A 25,854-nucleotide genomic window follows, 5' to 3' on the forward strand; every position below is an offset into this window, starting at 1 on the left:
CTGAGGAGAATCTTCCAAGAAATATAATTTTCATGGTTTAAAGTGGTGGATCTCAAAGTATGATCACCAGCTCAAGCAAAGGGACACCAGGAGGGAATTTGTTTGAAATGCAAATTCTCAGGTTCTACCTAAGACCTGTTCAGTCAGAAATTCAGGCCCACATCTTATCTATCAGTGTTCAGCAAATGCTCCAGAAGATTATGATGCTTTAATCATTTAACTACTGAACCATAGTGGCAACATGGAAGATGAGGGTAAAATCCTTTTGGCTAAAATAATCTTGGCAAAATCATGTACAGAACAAACGTTTCCTTGCTGGCTAAATATAAAAGCAAGCCTTAATTATTTTAATGCCACCAGTGATATACAGAGGAATATGTACTGCTAAAATGTGAAATCGTTTAAATTCTTCATTATCAGGGTTCCATTATTATATTGTCATCTAATAAGCTAGAGAACTTCATTTGAACTTGACTAATTATATTCTTACTTTGTTCACCATATTGTTATATTCACCACTTTGACCAGTGGTGCCAGCTGGACTGTTGACACATATTCTTTCCACAGTGCCCTCAATATGTGGCAGTCTCTATTCAGAGATGGGTTTTATATCTTAGACTGCAGAAGCAGTGACATCATCAGCATTAGCTGATTAGTTAGCTCGTCTGACCAGCATCCTAAGGAGAACTGTCCTGGTGTACATGAAAGAAAATAGCTTTCTAGAGATAGCACAAACTATTCCTAGTTCTCATTGTGCATAAGAGAAAGCCCAGGTCTTTTAAGATAATACATATGTGGATTTTCCTGCGGAGGCTTGCTCTGAGTGTTCCCTTAACTTGGCAAGATTTTGGGGAATAAATAGGGGCATTCAGGAACATGGAGTTTTATTGTCCCCCCCTTTTAGTAATGGTATACTTGGATAAGCTGTTATACAGATAACCATGTACAATATTCTCATCTAAAAATAATGACAAGAATCATATTACTAGAAATTATAATAAAGGGATTGAGTCTCTCTATAATGAAGACAATGGTAAATCTGCCTCTTAAAAATGCATTTGAAACTAATATGACAATATAATATGCAAAGCAAATTTGAAGAGAATTATTGTATCTGTAAATCATTAATATTTTGGGCAGATAATCAGAAAATAATTAAACAATATTACTTATATCATTTTTTTTCTTTCTAACATCTTCTTTGGAAGGATTCCTGGGCATTGAAAATTAATGGTGTTGCCAACAAAAGTTTCCACAGGTGTTTTGAAAATCTCTATTATGGAGTGGATATCATTGATTTGTCCAAGAAACAGAAACCATAGATGCTCATTATGGTAAGAAAGTCCTAATTTGTGCTTAGTAGAGAAGAGAGATGCAATTTGTATTATTGATTCGGTTATAAAATATATTACTTCTAAATGTATAAATTATATTTTTTATGTTTGATGTATTTTCTACACATGTATGAAATGGATGCAAGTTACAAAATCATTAAGTATAATCATATAATAGTTTTGAATACATTTGTTGTGGTGATAAGAACAGTCAACATGAGTATGCTTTCTTAACAAATTCTAAGTTTGCAATAACTAGGTTTAATGTTGTAAAGCAGATCTCTAGAATTTATTTATCTTTAGTAACTGAAATTTTACATGAGTTACATGGCAACTCTCCATTTTCCTTTGCTCTCAGGCTCTGGTAACTACCATTCTATTCTTTGCTTCTATCAGTCATACTATTTTACATATCCCATCTAAGTGGAATCATGTAATAATTGTCCTTCTACAAATGACTTATTTCATTTACCATATGGTTCCCCTCATTCTGCAGATGGCAGGATTTCCTTTTCAAATGTTAAATAATATTTCAGTGCGTGTGTGTGTGTTCTATATCCACTCATCCATTGATGGATGTTTATATTGTTATGCATTGATGGATGTTTATATTGTGAATAACGCTAGAATCAAAATGGGAGTGAAAAGTCTTTTGAGATCCTTATTTCAAAACTTTTGAATAAATACCCAGAAATGCAATTTCTAGGGCTGGGGATGTGGCTCAAGCGGTAGCTCGCCTGGCATGCGTGCGGCCTGGGTTCAATCCTCAGCACCACATACCAACAAAGATGTTGTGTCCGCCGAGAACTAAAAAATAAATATTAAAAATTATCTCTCTCTCTCTCCTCTCTCACTCTCTCTTTAAAAAAAAGAAATGCAATTTCTAGATAATTTAGTAGTTATACTCTTCATTTTTGTAAGAACCTCCGCATAACTTTCCCTAGGGACTGCATAAGTTCACATTCCCACCAACACTTTAGGGTTTCATTTTTTTCCATATCTTCATCAACACATTTATTTGTTTAGATATTAGCCATCCTAACAAATGTGAGGTTATATCTCACAGTTTTGATTTTCATTTCCCTGATAATTAGTGATGTTGATAGCATTTTCATAAGCCTGTTTGCCATCTTTCTTAATATTGCTTTGGCTATACAGGGTTCTCTATTGTTCTGTGTGAAATTTAAGGTTTTTTTTTTCTATTTCAACTAAGAAGGCCATGGGTGTTTTGGTAAAGAATGGATTAAGTCTGTATATGACTTTGTATTACATTGCCATTTTAATAGTATTGTTAATTGTATACCATCCATGAACATGACATGTATTCCTGTCTTATTTACTTTATTGTGTTTTGGAGTTTTCTATATACTTCAAGTTTTTTTAACCTCCTTCATTAAGTTTATCCTCAGTATTTTATTCTTCTTGATGTTACTGTAAATAAGAATGCTTTCTTAATTTCTCTGTCATCTTTCTGCTACTGTGACAATACACTGTGATAATGAATTTATAAGGAGAAAAAGTTTATTTTGGCTCATTGTTTCACAGGTTTCAGTTAATGTCTTCCATTTCTTCTGAGACCTTTCTTTTATAGTCATTTGGTTCTATTGCCTTTGGGGGGGGGTTACAAGGGACTGAACTCAGTCAATGGACCCTGATGTGTTTGGTCTAAGGCAGCAAAATATATCCTGCTGGATGGTATGGCAGAGGAAGCCTGTTTGCCTCATGGTAGCTAGTTGGAAAAGAGGGATAAATGAGGGGGCCAGGATCCCAATATCCATTTCAAGAATACACACCCAGTGACTCAACTTTCTTCCACTAGGCCCCACCTTCTAAAAGTTCTACCCCCAGGTAGTAGAACCACAGGCTAATAACCAGGCTTCTAACACATGAGCCTTTGAGGCCTAGGGGTGGAAAACTATAGGTTTAATCTTGAATGTCCCCCAAGGGTCAATGTGTTGAAGGCTTGATCCCTAGCCTGTGGTACTATTGGGATGCAGTGGAACCTTCAAGAGATATGGCTTATTGAAAATAGGCTAGGTCATTGGGGGTACATTGAGGGAGCACTGGTACTCCAGCTTCTTCTATCTCTCTATTTGTTCCCCATATGCCATGAAGTGAACAGTCCTCCTTAGTCATGTGCTTCCACCATGATGAAATTTCTCATGATAGGCACAAGGCAACAGAGCCAAGCAACCACAGAATGAAACTTCTGAAATCTAAGACAAAATAAATCTTTTCTCCTTATAAGTTGATTATCTCTGGTATTTTGTCACAGTATCAGAAAGCTGACTAACAGAGTTTCCTTAGGAACACAACAGTTTTTTGTGTGTGTTAATTTTTTTTATCCTGAAACTTCACTATATTTTTCACTAATTCTAATTTTTAAAATGTTTAGTATTTTTATATCTAAGATATCAGCTGGAAGAAGAGATAATTTTACTTCTTCCTTTCCAACTTGGATGCTTTTTATTTCCTTATCTTCCCTAATTGCTGACTATGGTTTTTACTAAGATTTTGACTACAAATGGTAAGAGTGGGCATTGTTGCTTTGTTCTTTTCTTCTCCAGTTTCCAAAATTTTATTATCAATTTTATAAAATTGATAATAAAATTAAGTTTCTTATTAAACTTATTAAACAAACAAACAAACAAAAAGACCAGACAGAGATGAGCAATTTTCCAGCCCCATAATCAAGCAAACTGCAAATATATTCTTGTCATAGAGCAAGAGGACACTTAAGATCAACCCAAGAAGAGCTTTAAGTGTCCACAGTAGTACATCTACTTGTCATTCTAGGTCTAGACAGTCCCTTTTTAATTGTCTAACTCTTCACCCAGATGCTTTTTACAATCTGAAAATATGAAATCACTCAAGTGAAGTACCCCTTCAGAACATTGTTGAAACAGATTAAACATGGAGATATTGCAGATCCTTGTTCTTAAATGTTAAAAATATTTATATTAGTACATAGAATATGCTTTACTCTTAGATATAGCCTGTTACATTCTAAAGAGCTTTTGTTCTGCCTTTTTGATAATGTCTTCCGTTTCTTCAGAGACTTTTCCTTTATAGTCATTTGGTTCTATTGCCGTTTTTTTTTTTTTTTTTTGGGGGGGGTACCAGGGATTGAACTCAGGAGCACTTAGTCACTAAGCCACATCGCGAGTTCTATTTTATTTTATTTTTTTAATTTAGAGACAGGGTATCACTAAATTTCTTAGTGCCTTGCCTTTGCTGAGGCTGGCTTTGAACTCACAAACCTCCTGCTTGAGTCTCCTGAGTCATTGAGATTACAGGCATGTACCACTGCATCTGGCTTGTTCTATTGCTTTTAGCCTCTCCAGTGGCAAACAATTTTATTTTGCACACATGCAAATACTTCTATATATAGTGGGGATGGGGAAGCATACTCATGATTTGTCATTAGAAAGATTTGACAGATTCTTTCCCTTCTTGAGTTGAAATTTTCTCTTCTATTACAAAATATATTCAACTTCTAACCTCCCTTTTCCACCATGCCACCTCTGACTTATTTTGCCTTGGTAATTGCCAAAGTCAAGCTTAAAATTCTGCAGTTGGGTCATGAAGCAAAGAGTGGCCAAAGGGTTTTGGAGATGGATCCTCTCTGTCATTAAGTTGCTGCCATAGGTGAAATACAGAAAACCTTCCTTCTCCTGGCCTGTGCCTTCCTCGCAACATGAGCTAGCCATATATCACCAGAGCCTGCACTGCACCATCCTGGAGGCTGGGAAGCAGGATTGCAAGAAACCCACAGCAACCTGGTGCTGCTTCCAATGAAGGAAACTGGTATTTGAGGCCTAAGGCCTGGGGAAGACTCCCTTGCTTTGTTTTTGATTTTCAATGAAATTTTTATTTATTTTTTTTAACCATTCAAAACATTAGCTTTCTATAGATGGCTTTTATTTTGTGAAGATAATATCCTTCTATTCTTACTTGTTGAAGTTTTTATCATGAAATGATCTTGAATTTTTTCAAATGCCTTCTCTGCATCTATTAATATAATCAACTGATTTTTAATCCTTTGTTCTGTTTATTTAATTGATCACATTAATTGACTTTAATATATTGACCCACCCTTGTAACCCAGGAATAAATCCCATTTAATCATGATGTATATTATCTGTTTAATTGTTTTATTGAATTCAGTTTTCTGTTATTTTGTTATAGATTTTTGCTCTGTGTTCATCAGAAGCTTTGTTTTGTGATTTTGCTTTTTAAATCATCTTTAATTTTGGTTGTAAGGGCATTGATGGTAGTATGGTCCTCATGAAATATGGTTCTTGATATTTTACTTTACTGGCCACTAATTATTAGCTTCTAGAAGCATTTGACAGAGCCCCTGAAATATTAATGTTTTCCTGATTACTATTTTTGTTTCTATTCATTTTAGGATTTTTTTTTTTTTTAAGTTTGAGGTCATTCCTAGAGTCCTATCTCCTTAGCACTTCTCCTGTCCCTTTGTCTTTAGAAGATCATGGCATTTCACATCTGCCTCCTCCAGTCCCTCCTGCTGAAGGAATATCAGCATTTTACTATTAAAAATGCTTTTATGGCCCTGGTGCATTAGTGTGCACCTGTGGGAGAATGAGGCAAGATGACTGCAAATTCAAGGCCAGCCTTGGCACCCAATCAACAGCTTTAGCAATTTAGTGAGACCCTGTCTCAAAATAAAAACTATAAAGGACTGGGGATATAGCTTAGTGGTGGAACACTTTCCTAGCATGTGGAAGGCCCTGTGTTTAATACCCAGGACTGGGGAGGGGAAATTATTCCATGTGAATTAATTTTATTTCCATATAAACTGTGAGATATAATGCAGAGAATGGATTCTCATAAATCTAACTTTGCAGGAACTTAATCCTAGGGAGCTAGTGTGGGTTTGGAATGAGACCCCTGGGTTTCCAGATGTGTAAGTTCCACAGAGAAGCTAAAGAAGGTGACTCACACCCCTACATATCTAGTGATCAGTTCCATTTGTATCTCCATTTAATTTTACATTGCTAGGTAAGAATTTGCTAAAGAACTCCTCATTTAAAAGGGACTGGAATCTGATCTTGGAATCCTTGAGCCAAAGGTTTGGCCACAGTTGCAGAGTTAAGACTGAGATTCTTTTACTTACATCCTCTCCTATCACACTAGAAAGTGTCTTAGACAAAGCAAATACCTACTAAATATGTTTGTTATCAGTAGCTGTGATCTAAACATAATTTTAAGTAACACTGAGGAAAAAACAACTTGATTGATAAATATAAAGGGTCTTCTCCCTGTGGCCCATTATTTGGTTTATTTACTGAATTAATTTCATTGTAATTCTTCTAAGGGCATACCCCAAAAAAGTTGGATATTTCCAAATAAAAACCAAGTGAACATGGCACCATTATTATTATTATTTTTACTCGTCAATTGACTTTATTTTGTTTAGTTATATGTGGTGCTTAGAATTGAACCCAGTGCCTCACACATGCTAGGCAAGTGCTCTACCACTGAGTCACAACTCCAGCGCAGCACCATTATTCTTTGAGGGGGTAAAGGACAGGATTGGGGTTCAAAGTATAAAGTTAATGTATATGCACATTCTCATTTATATTATTTTTTTCTAATCATTATTCCTCTTTCTTTATTCTTCTAAGTTAATTTGAGCCCCAGCCCAAATATGGGGTATTTTCCTCATTATTAGCATGTTTGTTTATTTATAGAAATGCAAATGTAAGTGTCCAAAATCCAAGCATGATGGGAAAATAATTCATGTTGTCTATACTTTCATTAGTTTGAGATGGTACTAGTTGCACTCTTGATTTGGAGGCCTCTGATTTGACACATTGGACGTTGAACCATGTTTATAAACAATTTATTTTTAATATCCTTGAACTAAGCAGACATTTCTTTGTTCTTATTCTGTGAAATGAGAGAAAAATAACTTCCATACACATCCTCGGGTCATTCTTAACTATTATATTTTATATATATATATATATATATAATATTATTATATATATATATATAATATTATATATAATATTATATATATATATATAATATTACATATATGTAATATATAATATACACACATACATATATGAACACATATAAACGTACACAGCATTATATAAATACATACTATGTATGTATGTCTATGTGTTTGTGGATATATATATTTGTGTGTGTGTGTGTGTGTGTATACACACTCACATATATATACAGAGAGAGTGCAGTCACTGTGGAACGGCCTAAATTTGTATACTTGGTCCTACTATGATCACTTGTCTTAGTCTCCCTTGCATAAAAACTACTCAAGTCTGTCTGTGTGGACACCTCATATGATACTTTTGCATTTCTTTCCTGGCAGCCATGGCCTGCATTTGAGACTTTCAAAGTGTTTTCCCATCAAGGGAATGTGTGACCCACACAAGAAATGTCATCGGTTCACTATTTATATAAAATTATGCTAAATATCAGTTAGGTTCAGCATCTGAATATTTAATAACTTCCCGTGTACATATCAAATAATTTGTTGTACAATTTAAAAAGTCAGTTCTGAATTAGGATAAATTAAAATTAAAAAGAGACATCAATATTTTTTAAATTTCAGTTTTCTTGATAATCATTTGCAAAGCATTTAAGACGTTTTTTAAAAATGAACTTAAAAATGGCATGAAGAGATGATGTGTACAATTCAACTCATTGAAAAAATATGTCTTACATATAAATTGTTTTAAGTGAGCAAAAGGTGTAAACAGTGAGTAAAGTTTTAAAAAATCAGTCATAATTAGTTAATAGCAGCATTTAGGCAGTTTAAGCCAATGCACTTGAGATCCTTCAACTAGACTAGAATAAGTCTAGTTTGCTTGATTTTGAAAATAAGGATTCTGATTCAGAGTGATATCCCCAAATCTTTCACTCTGTGCCTCTGAATCTTCCTGATGCATAATTGAGATGGAAGGTCACGCCCTAGAAAAGATGTGACAAAGAACAATGCAGTATGAGCCTCATGGGAGAAAAGTCCCACTTCATGAGCAACACAGAGTGTCACATACCTTCAGCCCCTCTGTGACACGGTGTCTTCTTTGCAGCTCTGTAGGAGTAGTCATGTGAAGCCTATAAGAATAGCAGAAATTTTTTATGCTCTACTACATTGACTCGGATGGAAGTGGCCCTCTAGGACCAGCTCTTGTGTACTGTAACATGACCTGTATGTTATGCTCTTCTGTAATTGTTAAATTCCTATGGGTTTTTACTGTGTGCAAAATCAAAATTAAGAAAGTCAAGCATTTACTTAGTTGGCATGCTTATTTAAATGTGCATTGTGATTGTAATGTGAATGCCAAGAAGTATTTTTTAAAATGTTATAAAACAAGTAAAGGGTGGTAGTTAAAAGTTGTGTCTTATTTTCTGGAAATGTTCTTTCCTTGTGAAATAATTACCAATAAGTCTTTGCTTATTAGTTTAACACAAAAAGGATAAATGTTTTTTTTTTCTCATCAATAAATGTCAAATATTTAAGAGAATGTTCACTCTTTTATCCTATGATGATGGACATGGTGTCTGTGGCCTCACCTGCTAGGCAAATGCTCTACAGCTGAGCTTCATTCCCAGCCCTCTATTCACTTTCTGAATCCATGAAAATGTCCTCTTGGCTTTGTTTTGAATATTTCTAAAATATTTTATTTTATTCTCTGGATTTATTGAGGTGTAATTGACAAATAAAATTATATATATTTAAAGTATACAACTAGCTGTTTTGAAATATGTATACATGGTGAAACGTTTGCCCTTGTTAAGCGAATTAGTGTAGCCATCACCTTATGCCCTGTGTAATTCTTTCTTCCTTTCTTTTCTTTCTCTCTTTCTTTTTTTTTCTTTGGTCAGACAGTTAAGATCTACTGTCTTAGTACATAGCAAGTATATAGTACAGTGTTGTTATTATAGTCACTATAATGCGTGATATGTTATCAGAGATTATTTATTCTTAATATCTGAAATTTTGTACCTTTTGAGCAACATCTCTCCATTTCCCCCTTGCCCAAGCACTGAAATTGCCATTATACTCTGTACTTCTAAGAGTGTCTTGTTTAGATCCACATAAGCAGATGGATTTTTCTGGAAGATAATAGATATTTGCAAATAGCTTTAAAAAAAAGCCTGATGTAGTTTACTATTTCTAAAACATACATACTTCATGTAACCATGTATTCACATATTTGATATGTAAGGAATAGCTTTTTACCTAGAAAACCAATTGTAAAATAATTGTGTGTGGTTGAGAGCAATAAATACATGTTGTACACAAATCTTTGACTCTTCCTATTTGATATCTGCTCCTGCAAGTAGAGGAGCTCAGAAGGACTTAATTATCAAGTCTAGAGAATGACAATTACCCTAACTTAATTGGTGTGAGCCACAGCCTCTCTGAACATCTACAGGTTTTGTCTCTTCTTCTGTAACTGTACATGTGTGTACCTCTCCTCCTCAACATCATTTCACCAACCAAAAGGGGACAACCCTCCTTTGGGAACAGTTTCTGTATTACCCTAATAGTATAGAAACAGGTAATTCAACCTCTGCTGAATTTGATCCTGCACATTCTCAGATAACATTCAGAAAAAAAATATCAGTTTTAGATGATACTAAGATAATTATGAATTAGCTATAATTTGGTATCCCTATTATTACTACTATATACTGCCCTAATAGAGCTGCAATTTCCACAAGGAGGGAATTATGCATGGATTAATTTATGAGGTTCTGCAAGTAGCTTTTTAAAAAAGCCTGATGTAGTTTACTATGTTGCTCCTGCTGGCCTGGAACTGGCGATCCTCCTGCCTCACTCTCCGGAGTAGCTAGGAACAAAGCCATGTGCCATTGCGCGGGGTTTTGTAATTGGAAACAAAAATTTACTTGAAAATAAAATCATCTGATGGCTTCTCAGTACCTGAGTCGAAGCCTTTCATTTCCTACTTCCCTCACTACCTCAGAATCTTTGCTCCATTCCCACCTGCCCCATCTATCCTATTCAATCTACCAAATCGTCCCAGATACCTCCAACCGTTTTCTTCTTTGGATTTTCCTCTGAAATGCTGTATAATTATGTTCCAGCATTCACACAAAAGAAGAGTACTAGATACTGACTTAGATGAACTTGTCACTTCCTGGAATCCAAGATTCCACATTGCTCATGGAGGGCGTCAGCAAAGCCCAGCTCTACTAAAGGGAGCCCTCAACTGGGGTCTGGGCACCAGATAGGTTCAGCTGGGGCATCGCCTCTCAAATGCGGAGAACTACACTTCCCAGAATCCTGGAGTCTCGAGTGGACTACATTTCCCAGACGAACTAGCGGCCAATCCTGTTCCACCCTGCTCTGGCCTTGTAGACCTTTGGGGCCACGGAGTGTCCGCTGCTGCGTGCGCTATTCAAGGGTCTGAGATCGGTCGCGGACTAGATTCCCACGCCAGGCTGCTGGCCGACGGGGCGGTTCCGGAGCCTCCAGCTTGGGGAGCCCTGCCCCGCGAGGTGTCGCCCCGGGTGCCCCAGGCCGGGGAAGGTGAGCAGCAGAGGACGGTGGGAGGCGGATGGGGGCCTGGGGAGAATGCTGCGTCCGGAGTGGGGAAATGGCCCCTAAGGTGTGTGGAGAAGCTTTTTTGATCAGGGCGACACCCCAGGACCTGTCACCAGTCCCCGCTAGCCATCCCGCGATATCGCCTCAGATGTGTCAGGTTGTGCAGTTATCCCGGGTTTGCAGCAGGCCCGTCTCCTGATTTCCCAGGTCTGTCCACAGTACCTGCCCTGCCCTACCCTACCCTGCTGTGTCCTGCTGCTGTTTGGTTTGCTGCGGGACTCAGTAGAACGTGTGAGAAAATGAGTTTCTTCCCTATGGCTTCAGCACTTGCAGTGGCGGGCGTAGTGACCTGTCTCACTGAGGAGAGAGGTGCTGGCTCTCTGATGGCACAATCAGGATTAGTACCCAGGTCTTTGGTTTCTGTGCCTGTTCCCCTTCCCTCCATTGGAAAGCTACTGTTTTTCTTTTATGGAACAGCTTTCTCTAAAATCTGGGAATCGATTCTTTGACAGGAGGCAGAGGAATTTGGGTGGCAATTTTGGAGAAAAATTGCAAGGTGCACAGTGAGATTAGAGCAGATGCTCAGGGACAGGAATCCTGGTGCCATTGTCACTGGCTTTGTGAACTGGTGCATTCTGTCCTCAGTTTTCCATTTCTACAAAATGGAATGGAGCAATGCCAGCTGATTCTGTGGGATTGAACAGTGTAAGGCTGTTGGTGCCTGCCACTTGGTGAGGCTCAGTGAGTCCCTGCTGCTGATGGAGTCCGTGTCCTCCTGAGTTTTGCTTCTGGAAAGCTACATAGCCACAAAGAGTGGGGCCCTTGTCCAGGACGACCCCAGTTATTTTCTCCAGTTTTGTGCACTCCCAGATCTTTCTGACTTCCCTCTGTGGTCACTTGTGGTGAAAAAATTTTAGAGCTCCAGATTTTGAGGGATGGAAAGCAAAGGGGGCTTTCTTGTGGTTTCTTTTTCTTCTCTTAGATCCGCCTCCTGGAGACTGCACCTACTCTGGGGCAAGTGCCCAGAAAAAGGACATGACTATTGAGCAAAGAGAAGCAAAGTCCCAGGTGAGCTTGCTCATTGCCATGGCTATTCTTAGTGGATGGATTTTCCCTCTCCCATTTACAATACAACCTTCATCAGAATTCAGAGCACAAGTCCTTTGATCTTGGGGGAGCTGCTCCACCCTCACAGGTGGTGGTGGATTCTGTAAGGAATACTGCCCATACTCCTGCGTCTAGTGTTCACTTTTTTTCTTGTTAAACGTGTTTTTGTTCATTAATCTCAATCTATTGTGTGATTACTAGTTTGATAGGAATACTTGCAACAAGTATGTAACACTAGGGACTGAACAAACATGCAAACCTGCTGAAATTCCTTTCTGGCCCTCTCTCCTTCATTCATTCTTCTCTTCCTCCCTTCCCTTGGCAAAATGCTATTTTTTTAAAAAAAATTCCATTCTGAGCAAGTGCTTTGAATACAAAAACTGATCTTGACCTACCATTTTCATTTCTGTGCTGGGCAACTGAAGGAGGCACCCCATCTAGGTGACATAACCTGTGAACAAAAAATAGCCATGTTACAGGGCATACAGTTGGAGAGGTCTTTTTCTCTGAAGACAAAGAGGATGCTCCTCAGGAAGCTGCAGGAGGGTTCCATGAGGATCTTATGAGATATTGGTGGTAGAAAAGCACCACATGCTATGGGGTCCTCAAGACAGTCAACTTTTAACTCAATTCCTTTGTTATGTTTGTGGGCTTTGGGCAAATAACTCCACCTCTCAGTGCCTCAGTTTCCTCACTTAAGAAATCAAAATAACAGCTATGCCTACCTCCTAGAATAGATGAGAAGATTACTTGAGTTAGTACATGAAAAGTGTTTATATAAGGGGTGGGCACAAACCAATTGCTCTGTGTGTGGTTATTACAGCAGTTGAATGATACTATATTAATAATAGTATTAATTTCATGGATAGAAATTTGTAAGGACATGGTGTACATTGCTTGCCTAGCTTTTTAATAAGATCCTAGGTTTCGTCCCCAGCATCATATTTTTTTTAATTATATAATGTTTCTAGGACCTAGAAAATACTGGTACTTTCTCTACTTGCATTCATCTAACTCTAGCAGTTGGTATTTCTTGAGTATCCAATATGCTAGGGAATGTTCTGAGGGTTTTGCATTTGTTATTTCTCATTCTCACAGCAACATGGCAGTTATCCCCTATAAATTTGGATCAATTATCTCCTATATAATATGGTCCTCAAAGGTCCATGTGTTTAAGATGTGGCCCTGAACCCATTTTATAGACATATGAGGAACTGAGGCTTAAATTAGTCAATTACCCAAGTTCATTCAAGTACAGACAGACCCAGCTACCTGATCTGAAGCATTTTAGCAATATTGCATTATTTATGGACTCACAAACATGGTGGAGTTTGATCTTCTGAGACTATAGCCAGGATCCACCATTGTCTGTTTGAGCTGCTCTGTTTCTTTAAGCCATTCTGTTCCAATGGGGCCAAGTTGCTCTCCTGCCCAGAACCGTCTTCATTTCCTGTGTGTAGGTCAAACACTACTGTACCTCCATATCCTCAGGATATTTAGGACCAGAGAGAGTATTCGCAACTGGAATACTTAAATTATGGTCTTGCTACTGCCACTGGTAAAGCATGTAATCTCGGGTCTTGGTTACACTTGATCTCATTTTCCTTTTCTCTGAAATAAAGATTGAACTAGAAGATGGCATATGATCCTGCCTGTGCTGCAGTTTTGTTTTGTTGCAGTGCTAGAGATCAAACCCCAGGGCTCTTGCACATCAGCACAAATTCTACTGTTAAGCTATACCCACAACCCCTACATAGCTGTCTTTCATTGTTCAAATTATTTAATGCATTTTCCTTGTGCGTTATTTGCATTGTAAATTCTTTGAGGACAAAGATCATTTCTTGTATTTCTTCCATATGTCAATAAATTATTTTTCTTGTCATATATTGAATGCTCTTGGTAGAGATTTCAGAGAATAATAAAAACATATGAATAGTAAAAGCCAGTTTATTTCCATTATACTCTTACAACATTCTTATGATACTAGGAGTGGCAGGGCAGGGAGATTCCTCACCCATCGAGTAAGCTGCAGAAAGAGATACTGGCTGGGTGTCCTTTAATCCAATTTATTTTTGACACTGTCTCCTTGGGAGTAGCAACAGGTCTCATAGGTTGAACACTTAGCCCCCTAAAACTTTCCCCTCTTCAGGTACCAGTTTAGGCCAGTTATGACCAACCAGCTATTAATTTGGTTTACCCAGCAATTCCCTCCTTTATTAATTTGGTAGAGCATTCACAAAATTAAGGGAAACATTTACCAGCTTATTATAAAACTTTTCACCACAACAATAAAAAAATAAGTTATCAGAAAGGATCCAGATAAAGAGGTACATAGAATGAGGTATAGGTGTGCCACCCTCTAAAGAACCTCCATGCTTTCAGCTCTCAGACTGTCCAAATCCTTTCTTTTCAAGTTTTTATGGAGACTCTGCTAATACAGGCATGGTATATTAAATCATTGGCCAAATTTACCATCAGGCCACATGGAAATATATGCCTCACTTATATATTTCCTTTGTCAGTCTTTAGCATATAAAAAATCACTAGTCATTTATCACTTCGAAGATTCTATGGATTTTAGGAGATGTGTGTCAGGAAATGGGATGAAAACCAAATGTTTATTTTACAATATCAAAACATTTATAAAAAAGAAAGTAAAATCACTTCCTTCAACATCTAGAGATAACCATTGACAACTCTTTGGTGTAAATCCATAAGAATACTTCTCTGTGTTCTTTTATTTAAATGCATATGTATATGTATTTTATCTTTTTAAATTTTTATTCTAAAATGTACGTACTGTATGATTTTAGCCATTTTTGAGTATATAATTCAGTGGTATTTTAAGTATATACATTCACATTGTTAAGGAACCATCATCATCTATCTCCATTGTAAATGCTGATATAAAACAACACTTGGCTTTAAAGAAAATAAAATAGCTTGAACCAAGTATGAGTGGCACAGGAACATGGATTCAAGTTGCCTGAATGATTTGTTTTGATGTGGAAGAGGTTACATGAACTATTTTATAGCCAAAAAACAAAAGTCATCGAGCAATATGTTTAAGAAATAAATTGGTGGGGAAAGTAGGTAGGTGAGCTGTAGCAAAGAGGGAAAGTTTTTACTATAGGTATTGACTGTTACAGCCTTCTTAGATTTAGGGTTGGTGCAGGCTAGAGGTCTATTAAGCTATTAATACATTCTAAGAGGTTTACCTAATAGGAGAATGTTAGGTCAGATACAAAAGTTAAAGTAAATGACTTTTTTTAAAAGGCCCCATTGTACCCCAAGCTAATTTTGTCTCTCAACCTACAATTTGCCATCTCTCCAGAAACAGGATGTTCTCAGCTGAGGTCAGTCTGCATGATGTTTAATAAAGATGTGGCACTGGGGAATAAAATTGACTGATTTATGTTATATACATGTATAATTATGTCACAATGAATTCCATTATTATGTATAATTATAATGCATCAATAAAAATTAGTTGAAAATATAGATGTGGCTTCTTCAAAGAAATTCAGCTTCTTAATAGGTTGTCTCACTTATATATTTTCTAACCCTATGAGGTAGGCATTGGGAGGCAGATATATAGATTGACTAAGAATCAAGCTACAACTACTAGGATTGGAATTCCACTTTTATCACTGATCCACTGTGTGACTTTGACAGACTTGTTATCCTTTCTGTACTTTTTTTTTCTTTTGTGGAATGGGGATGATGATATTATCTTCTTAAGTTGTGGTGAAGATTAAATAAATTATACACAAAAGACTAACATGAAGCTCTAAGAGCAGTACTTGGCCCATAGAAAGCATTTAATAACTGACAGCTATAAGAAGAAAATGTTTAATTAGGCTCTGACCATGGCTACTTGACCCTGTCACTTTGAGGCTATGGCAGAACAGTACTTCATGGCCAGGAATGTATGTCAGAGTAAGCTGCTCACATCATGACAGCTGGATAGTGAAGAGAGAGAGACAAGAAGGGGCCAAGGTCCCAAATTCCCTACAAGAGCTCACCCATTGACCTAACTTCCTTTTACTAGGCCTCACCTCTTAAAGATTCCACCTCTACCCAATAGCATCTTGGGCTGGAGACCAAGCCTTTAACACCTTGGCTATAGCAGCTATGTTCATACTTTCTGTGGCTCAGTGTGTTTTTGTCATTGAATGAGTATTCATTAAATGAATGACCTTACCCCTTGAGAAACTTGAATAGTATCAGCAGGATCATTCCCCTGCCTTCTCTTTATTCCCCTTTGTCTAATCCAAAGAACTTTTATTCTTGCCTAACCACCCCCCTGCCTTATTGTGGATTAACATCCACATATCAGATAAAACAATCAGCCTTTGGATTTTGGAATCAGATTATTTCATTTAACTTCATATACTCCAGTTTCATCCATTTACTGGCAAGTGCCATAATTTCATTCTTCTTTATGGCTGAGTAGTATTCTGTTTTGCATATTTACCAACTTTCTATATCCATTCATCTGTTGAAGGGAACCTGGTTGGTTCCTAGGTTTAGCTATTTTGAATTGAGCTTCTATAAACATTGATGTGACTGCATCAATGTAGTATGATATTTTAGGTCCTTTGGGTACAAAATGAGGAGTTGGATAACAAGAGCAAATGGTGCTTTTAGTCAGAGTTTTCTAAGGCATCTCCATAGTGCTTTCCAGAGTGACTGCAACAATTTGCAGTCCCACCAGCAATGTATGAGTGTAAATTTTCCCCCACATTGTTGACAGCATTTTATTTTTCTTTGTATTCTTGAATATTGTAAAGACAAATTTTAACAAATACAAAAAATGTTGGTGTAATCCCATGTATCCTATCAGATTATAATTGGAAGATACTAGAAAGCAATGGGAAGGAAAGTAATATAAACAACACAAACACATGGAGATTGAATAATAATCTTAACTGAGCTCTTATTGAATAGTGCTCTTAAATTAAAAAAAGAAATGAGAATAGAGATTCAGAAATTCTTAGAAATAAACAATGAGATAAAATATATCAAAATATTTTCAATATTATGAAAGTGGTTCTAAGCAGAAAAGTTATATCATTGAATGACTACACTGAACATGGGTTCCAGATGAATGAGTTTATGCTATACCTCAAGGCCATAGAACAAGAAAAACAAGTTGCCAAATCTATGAAAACAAGAATTAATTAGATCAGGGCAGACATCGTTGAAATTGAGAATAAGAAAACAACACATGGGATCAATGTAATGAAGAATTTGTTCTTTGAAAAGATAACTAAGATTGGTACTAGAAGACCTAAAACGCAGCTATCATCCAAGTTTACAAGTGAATTATGACCACTTACACGGCACAGCTGGTATGTAGCCTTTTTTTTTGTATTTAAATTTTATCATGTTTCTTTCTTTTTTTTATTGATTGTTCAAAACATTACAGACTCATGATATATCATCTTTCATACATTTGACTCAATTGGGTTTTGAACTCCCATTTTTACCCCAAATACAGATTGCAGAATCACATCTGTTACATACTCAGATTTTTACATAATGGCATATTAGTGACTGTTGTATTCTGCTACCTTTCCTATCCCCTACCATCTCCCCTCCCCTCCCCTCCCCTCCCATCTTCCCTCTCTACCTCCTCTGCTGTTGTTCAATTCTCTCCCCTTTTTTTCCCCTCCCCCTTGCCCTTCATAACCTCTTATAGTTTTATATATCATTGAAGGTCTCCTACCATTTCCATATGCTTTCCCTTCTCTCTCCCTTTCTGTCCCCCCATTCGTCTTTGTTTACTGTTAGTCTTTTCCTCATGCTCTTCCTTCCTGTTCTGTTCTTAGTTGCTATCTTTATATCAAAGAAGACATTTGGCATTTGTTTTTTAGGGCTTGGCTAGCTTCACTTAGCATAATCTGCTCTAATGCCATCCATTTCCCTGCAAATTCTATGATTTTGTCATTTCTTAGTGCTGCATAATACTCCATTGTGTATAGATGCCACATTTTTTTTATCCATTCATCTATTGAAGGGAATCTAGGTTGGTTCCACAGTCTAGCTATTGTGAATTGTGCCGCTATAATCATTGATGTGGCCGTATCCCTATAGTGTGCTCTTTTAAGGTCCTCAGGTAATAGTCCGAGAAGGGCGATAGCTGGGTCAAATGGCAGATCCATTCCCAGCTTTCCCAGGAATCTCCATACTGCTTTCCAAATTGGCCTCACCATTTTGCAATCCCACCAGCAGTGTACAAGTGTACCCTTTTCCCCACATCCCCGCCAACACTTATTGTTGTTTGACTTCATAATGGCTGCCAATCTTACTGGAGTGAGATGGTATCTTAGGGTGGTTTTGATTTGCATTTCTCTGATTGCTAGAGATGGTGAGCATTTTTTCATGTACTTGTTGATTAATTGTATGTCCTCCTCTGAGAAGTGTCTGTTCAGGTCTTTGGCCCATTTGTTGATTGGGTTATTTTTTATCTTATTGTTTAATTTTTTGAGTTCTTTGTACATTCTGGATATTAGGGCTCTATCTGAGGTGTGAGGGGTAAAAATTTGTTCCCAGGATGTAGGCTCTCTATTTACCTCTTTTATTGTTTCTCTTGCTGAGAAAAAACTTTTTAGTTTGAGTAAGTCCCATTTGTTTATTCTTGTTATTAACTCTTGGGCTATGGGCGTCCTATTAAGGAATTTGGAGCCCGACCCCAATATATGTAGATCGGAGCCAACTTTTTCTTCTATCAGACGCAGTGTCTCTGATTTGATATCTAGCTCCTTGATCCATTTTGAGTTAACTTTTGTGGATGGCGAGAAAAGGGATTCAATTTCATTTTGTTGCATATGGATTTCCAATTTTCCCAGCACCATTTGTTGAAGATGCTATCCTTCCTCCATTGCATGTTTTTAGCCCCTTTATCAAATATAAGATAGTTGTAACTTTGTGGATTAGTCTCTGTGTCCTCTATTCTGTAACATTGGTCCACCTGCCTGTTTTGGTACCAGTACCATGCTGTTTTTGTTACTATTGCTTTGTAGTACAGTTTGAACTCTGGTATCGCTATACCTCCAGATTCACACTTCCTGTTTAGAATTGCTTTTGCTATTCTGGGTCTTTTGTTTTTCCATATGAATTTCATGATTGCTTTATCTATTTCTACAAGAAAGGCCGTTGGGATTTTGATTGGCATTGCATTAAACCTGTAGAGAACTTTGGGTAATATCGCCATTTTGATGATGTTAGTTCTGCCTATCCATGAACAGGGTACATTTTTCCATCTTCTGAGATCTTCTTCTATCTCTCTCTTTAGGGTTCTGTAGTTTTCTTTGTATAGATCTTTCACCTCTTTTGTTAGGTTGATTCCCAAGTATCTTATTTTCTTTGAGGATATTGTAAATGGAGTGGTTTTCCTTATTTCCATTTCACATGTTTTGTTGCTGATATACAGGAATGCCTTTGATTTATGCATGTTGATTTTATAACCTGCCACTTTGCTGAATTCATTTATTAGCTCTAGCAGCTTCTTTGTAGACCCTTTTGGGTCTGTTAAGTATATTATCATGTCATCCGCAAATAGCTATAATTTAATTTCTTCTTTTCCTATTTTTATGCCTTTAATTTCTTTTGTCTGTCTAATTGCTCTGGCTAGTACTTCGAGAACTAAATTGAATAGAAGTGGTGATAGGGGGCATCCCTGTCTTGTTCCAGATTTTAGAGGGAATGCCTTCAGTATTTCTCCATTTAGGATGATGCTAGCCTGAGGTTTAGCATATATAGCTTTTAGAATGTTGAGGTAAGTTCCTGTTATCCCTAGTTTTTCTAGTGTTTTGAACATAAAGGGATGCTGTACTTTGTCCAATGCTTTTTCTGCATCTATCGAGATGATCATATGGTTCTTGTCTTTAAGTCTATTGATGTGGTGAATAGCATTTATTGGTTTCCGTATATTGAGCCAGCCTTGTATCCCAGGGATGAATCCTACTTGATCATGGTGCACAAGTTTTTTGATATGTTTTTGTATTCGATTCGCCAGACTTTTATTGAGAATTTTTGCATCCAAGTTCATTAGAGGTATTGGTCTGTAGTTTTCTTTCTTTGAAGTGTCTTTGTCTGGTTTTGGGATCAGAGTAATGTTGGCCTCATAGAATGAATTTGGAAGAGCTCCTTCTTTTTCTATTTCTTGAAATAGCTTGAAAAGTATTGGTATTAATTCTTCTTTGAAGGTTTTGTAGAACTCTGCTGTATACCCATCCGGTCCAGGGCTTTTCTTGGTTGGTAGTCTTTTGATGGCTTCTTCTATTTCTTCCTTTGTTATTGGTCTGTTTAAATTGTGTGTGTCTTCCTGTCTCAATCTGGGCAGATCATATGCCTTAAGAAATTTATCGATATCTTCACTATCTTCTATTTTATTGGAATATAGGGTTTCAAAATACTTTCTAACTATCTTCTGTATTTCTGTTGTGTCTGTTGTGATATTGCCTTTTTCATCCCGTATGTTGGTAATTTGAGTTCTCTCTCTTCTTCTCTTCGTTAGCATGGCTAAGGGCCTGTCTATCTTATTTATTTTTTCAAAGAACCAACTTTTAGTTTTATCAATTTTTTCAATGGTTTCTTTTGTTTCAATTTCGTTGATTTCTGCTCTAATTTTAATTATTTCTTTTCTTCTACTACATTTGCTGTTGTTTTGCTCTTCCTTTTCTAGGTTTTTGAGGTGTTGTGTGAGTTCATTTATTTGTTGGTTTTTTCTTTTATTGAGGTAAGAACTCCAAGAAATGAATTTCCCTCTTAAAACTGCTTTCATTGTGTCCCATAGATTCCGGTATGTTGTGTCTGTATTATCATTTGACTCTAAGAATTTTTTCATCTCCTCCTTTATGTCTTCTATAACCCATTGATCATTCAATAACATATTGTTCATTTTCCATGTGATGTAGGATTTTTCCTTCCTTCCTTTTATCATTGATTTCCAATTTCATTCCATTGTGATCAGATATGGTGCTTGGTATTATCTCCACGCCTTTATACTTACTAAGAGTTGCCTTATGGCATAATATATGGTCTGTCTTTGAGTAGGATCCATGTGCTGCTGAGAAGAATGTGTATCCACTTGATGATGGTTGATATATTCTATATATGTCGGTTAAGTCTAGGTTATTGATTGTGCTGTTGAGCTCTATAGTTTCTTTATTCAGTTTTTGTCTAGAGGATCTGTCTAATGGCGAGAGCGGTGTGTTGAAGTCACCCATAATTATTGTGTTGTGGTCTATTTGACTCTTGAACTTGAGGAGAGTTTGTTTTATGAACGTTGCAGCTCCATTGTTTGGTGCATACAAATTGATAATTGTTATGTCTTGTTGGTGGATGGTTCCTTTTAACAGGATATAGTGTACTTCTTTATCCTTCTTGATTAACTTAGGTTTAAAGTTGATTTTATTCGATATGAGTATGGCCACTCCTGCTTGCTTCCGAGGGCCATGTGAGTGGTATGATTTTTCCCAACCTTTTACTTTCAGCCTGTGTATGTCTTTTCCTATCATATGAGTCTCCTGAAGGCAGCATATTGTTGGATTTGTTTTTTTGATCCAGGTTACTAGCCTATGTCTCTTGATTGGTGAGTTTAGGCCATTAACATTTAAAGTTACAATTGAGATATGATTTGTACTTCCAGTCATGCTTCTTTATTTATTTATTTTAGTTTGGCTAGTTTTAGTTTTTGGTTATTTTCATCCCCCTTTACTGAGATAGCTCCTGCTGTTAATTTTGGGCACTATTTTTGAATTCCTCTTCTTGTAGTATTTTGCTCAAAATGCTTTGCAGTGCTGGTTTTCTTGCTGCGAATTCTTTTAGCTTTTGTTTATCGTGAAAGATTTTAATTTCATTGTCAAATCTGAAGCTTAATTTTGCTGGATACAGTATTCTTGGTTGGAATGTTTGGGGTCCTGTAGGCTTCCAGGATTTGGCAATCCATTTCATCTTTCATCTCTGGGAAGTTTTCTAGAATTATTTCATTTAATATGCTGTCCATTCCTTTGGTTTGAGTCTCTGTGCCTTCTTCTATCCCAGTGACCCTCAAATTTGTTTTTTTTTAATGACATCCCATATCTCTTGAATAGATTGCTCGTGGGATTTAAGCATCTTTTCTGTGTTGACTATATTCTTTTCAAGTTGATAAACCTTGTCTTCATTATCTGATGTTCTGACTTCTACTTGATCAAGTTTATTTGTAATATTCTCGTTTGAGTTTTTAATTTGGTTTATAGTTTCCTGCAATTCTAGGATTATTGTTTGATTTTTTTTTAAGATCTCTATCTCCTGGTAGAGCTCGTTCTTTGCCATTTGAATTTGTTTGTTTAGTTCATTTTCAAAATATACTTTTATTGCTTGGACTTGCTGTCTCATGTCTTCTCTAATATTCCTTTCCATTCGAGTTAAGTATGCCTTGAGTTCTTTCCCTATCCCTGCTTCTGATGTTTCTATGTCCTCCTGTAGAATTAAGTTGTCCTGCATTGTTTGTACTCCTTTTTTCCCTTGTTTTCTCATGTTGTCCACGTTCGTTTCCAGCTCTATTTGATTGCTGTGTTTCTGCTCTCTTCTATAGATTTGTTTTGGTTCTGTATTACTCTGCTGTCTCTTCTTTGTGTTGTTAAACTGTGCCTGCTAACGTGGATTCCGCTGGGAAGGACTTCTGACAGCCGAGCTCCAGTGACGTCACTACTCTGCTATGACGGGCCCCAGGCTCCTTGCTGGGGTGTCCTAATGGGGGGGTGTGACTGGACTGACTCAGTTTGGTTTCAGCTCTTGGTCGAGGCAGGCGGGCAGTCTCCAGCCACCCAGTATCACAGGCAGCAGGCGGGTGATCGGTCGCCGGCGGGGGGGTGGACTCCACCGCCCAGTCGCGCGGGCAGCAGGTCGGCTGTCACCGGTGGGCGGGCGATCTCTAGGCACCCAGTCCTGTGGTCGTTAGCCGGCAGGCAGGCGTTCTCCTACCGCCCAGTTATGCGGGCAGTGGGTGAACTGCCGCTGGCGGGCCTGCGGTTTCCAGCCGCCCAGTTGCGAGGGCCTGGCCTCTAGTTGCCTGGTTTCTCCTGCTAGTCTTGGTTTCTCCTGCTAGACCAGATTTCCCCTGAGTGATGGCTGTCAGCAGTTCAAACTGTACTCTGGGCCTGCCGTTTGTTGGGTGTGGAGGGTGTCTATTAGGGACCCCGTCACTCTATTGTTTTGTTTCCGTTATGGGGGATAGAACTGTACCACTTCCTTCCCCCTCTGAAATCCTGTACTCAGCCCGGGGGTCAGTGTGGGCTCATCCGGCAGGATTCCACAGAATCGCAGCCACTTTTCTCCCTGCTTGCTAATTAATCGCTTCTCTGCTGCGCCCCGCGTTCAGTAGCCACGGGGCAGGCCGTGGGAATCAGTCAGCCCGGGTCTCCTGGGTCGCACAATTGCCTATTGGGATCCCCGGCACTCTATCGTTTCGTTTTTTTCTGCTTGCCCCTCCCCCAGCGCTGGCTAGACAGGTTTCATTTTGGCTGCTGATGGGAGGGGGAGTTGAAGGTCATGTGTCTCTAGTTTTCCCCTAGTCTTTATGCAGGCTCACTCTGATACTCCCTCCCCCGGCAAGCCTAGGAGAGATTTTATGCGAATTCCCCGATGTATGGGGGATGCGCTGAGTGACACAGACCTGTTTTATTTTGCAGTCTGTCGGAGAGTGGCGGTGGATACTTCAGCTCTCCAAGATGGTGGCCGCTGATTGCCTTGGTGGAGTTTACGTTGTGGGGGATAGGACTGTTTCGCTTCCTTCCCCGCCTGAAATCCTGTACTCAGCCCGGGGGTCAGTGTGGGCTTGGCCGGCGGGTTTCCACCGAATCGTAGCCACTTTTCTCCCTGCTTGCTAATTAATCGCTTCTCTGCGGCGCCCCACCTTCAGTAGCCACGGGGCAGGCCGCGGGAATCAGTCAGCCCGGATCTTCGGGGTCGCACCATTGCCTATGGTATGTAGCCTTTAAATAACCACTTTAAAATTTTTCTGTTCAACTTAAGAGTATCACAGCTTATGAGATAGTAGTCTCTTGTGTTTCTTCTTTGCTAATTATTTTTTCCTTTTTCTCCAAAATTTGTCCTTAGGTATGACTTTTCTTCAGGGATAAAGTCTGACCTTTGGGTAACACCATGGTATTTACTGAAATCAAGTCACTGATGGGCAAGTATATGGGCTGTAACAACTCTTCCTCTCCTTCTCTTTTTCTGTCTATGCCCTTTCTTTTCTCACAAACTTAAAGCAAATTTATAGAATTGAAATATGTTTTCCTGTTCCCTTCATGGGAGAAGAAAATTAATTGTGAAACAATTAGGCTGACAGTCATGTTTTTTGCCTAAATATGGCCAAATACATTAAGAATTGAAAATGAAAACCGAAAATCAATAAAGAGCCTACAGCAGGAACAGCCTATTTGCACATCTCATGGTACCAAATGACAATATGGAAAGGAAACTCCTGTGTTCCTTATGACCTTTTACTGTTTTTAAGAACTAAGAAGCCTTCGTGGTTAGCCAGGCTCTTTCATGCTTTGGCTTAATTGTTCTTACATAATTTTAAATACACATCATATCTACAGCACAACAATTAATGGATAGCCTAAGTACTTATCATTTCAAACTAGTTTATATACAGGAAAAGTTTAAATCAACTAACAGAGAACTATTTTACCTTTATTTATTTTTATGTGGTGCTAAGAATTGAACACCGTGCTATAAAACAAGGTGCAATAAAATTTATATTTTAACAACAATGACACATAATGGAAACAAGATGCTATCTTTTATTTATACAATTTTCAAACAGATATTTCATGGTTGCAATAGTCCCCCAATAAAAAATGGTCAAACATTATAGAAATATCATAAAATGTTTATAGAAATATCTTAAAATATTTAAAATATCCAACATAGTTTGAACATTGCTTTTATTATCAACTCTTAAGTAGATAGAGCTCTTCATTTTTGGAATAAGATTTAAATCTCCCAAAAAACTCTTAGTATGAAGGAAATTATGTGATTAAACTGCAAGGTTTTTGTTACATCTCCAGGAAGATGGAGTCAGTGCTCACTGTACATAAGACGGAAGATAGAAAGAATATAATCGATTCTATTTCTATTTAAATATTCTTAATACCACTGCCACTTTAGATATGGATCATATGTAATGGCTCCTTGTTTTATAAATTCAAATAAATGTTTAATTCAACCATTTTAAGTATATTATAATAGCAGTAACAGTACAGCAATAAACATGTTTTACAAAAATTATGATGAAGATCATGTAAATAAAAACAATCAAGGATATATTTTCACTGAAGAACATGTCAAAACAATTTAGCAAAAGCAAAAATTAAACAATTTTAGTGTTACAAGTTTATGAACTTATAAAATTATTTAATTTTTTTTACATTATAAACATTCATATTGATAACATTTTTGAGTATCAATCATGCATTTATGACTACAGGTGGAAACCTTGGGGTGATGCAGGATAAATGAAAGTGTTAAAAGCACAGAGAAACTAAAACTACACATAAGGTATGTTACATACTTCAATATCTTCCTTCAGTTATAGACAGTGATATTCATTTTAAAAAGTAATTTAAATGAAGCACTTAAGGAAAGTTCAAATTATCAGTTCAGTTTCATTTATTGAATACAGTTAACAAGTAAGTGTCTCTTGAAAATGAGGTATCCAGTTATTTTTTTTTTAAAAATTGTATTTTTGTTTTCTTAATATAGATTATCATGACCTTTACTTAACATACATAGCTCAACTAAACAACTCAGTATTTCACCAAGTCAAAACAAGAC

The 25,854-nt window shown here is 37.4% G+C and overlaps 1 protein-coding gene across 1 annotated transcript in view; it reads left to right on the forward strand.

Annotated features, from left to right (window-relative positions):
• The window catches only part of LOC308654696 (uncharacterized protein), a gene marked incomplete at its 5' end in the record, with an annotated part of 213,860 nt that extends 188,388 nt beyond the window's left edge, over window positions 1-25,472 (forward strand). Inside the window, 3 exons of the mRNA XM_081304369.1 lie at window positions 10,678-10,893; window positions 11,891-11,976; window positions 24,127-25,472. Of these exons, the coding sequence (XP_081160495.1) occupies window positions 10,678-10,893; window positions 11,891-11,976; window positions 24,127-24,132 (308 nt within the window). The 3' untranslated portion in view covers window positions 24,133-25,472. The remainder of the gene's footprint in view (window positions 1-10,677; window positions 10,894-11,890; window positions 11,977-24,126) is intronic.
• Between the last annotated feature and the right edge of the window lie 382 nt (window positions 25,473-25,854).

The sequence above is a fragment of the Spermophilus citellus genome (assembly GCF_964194105.1).
Source record: "Spermophilus citellus genome assembly, chromosome: 8".
In the NCBI taxonomy this organism is placed as follows: domain Eukaryota; kingdom Metazoa; phylum Chordata; class Mammalia; order Rodentia; family Sciuridae; genus Spermophilus; species Spermophilus citellus.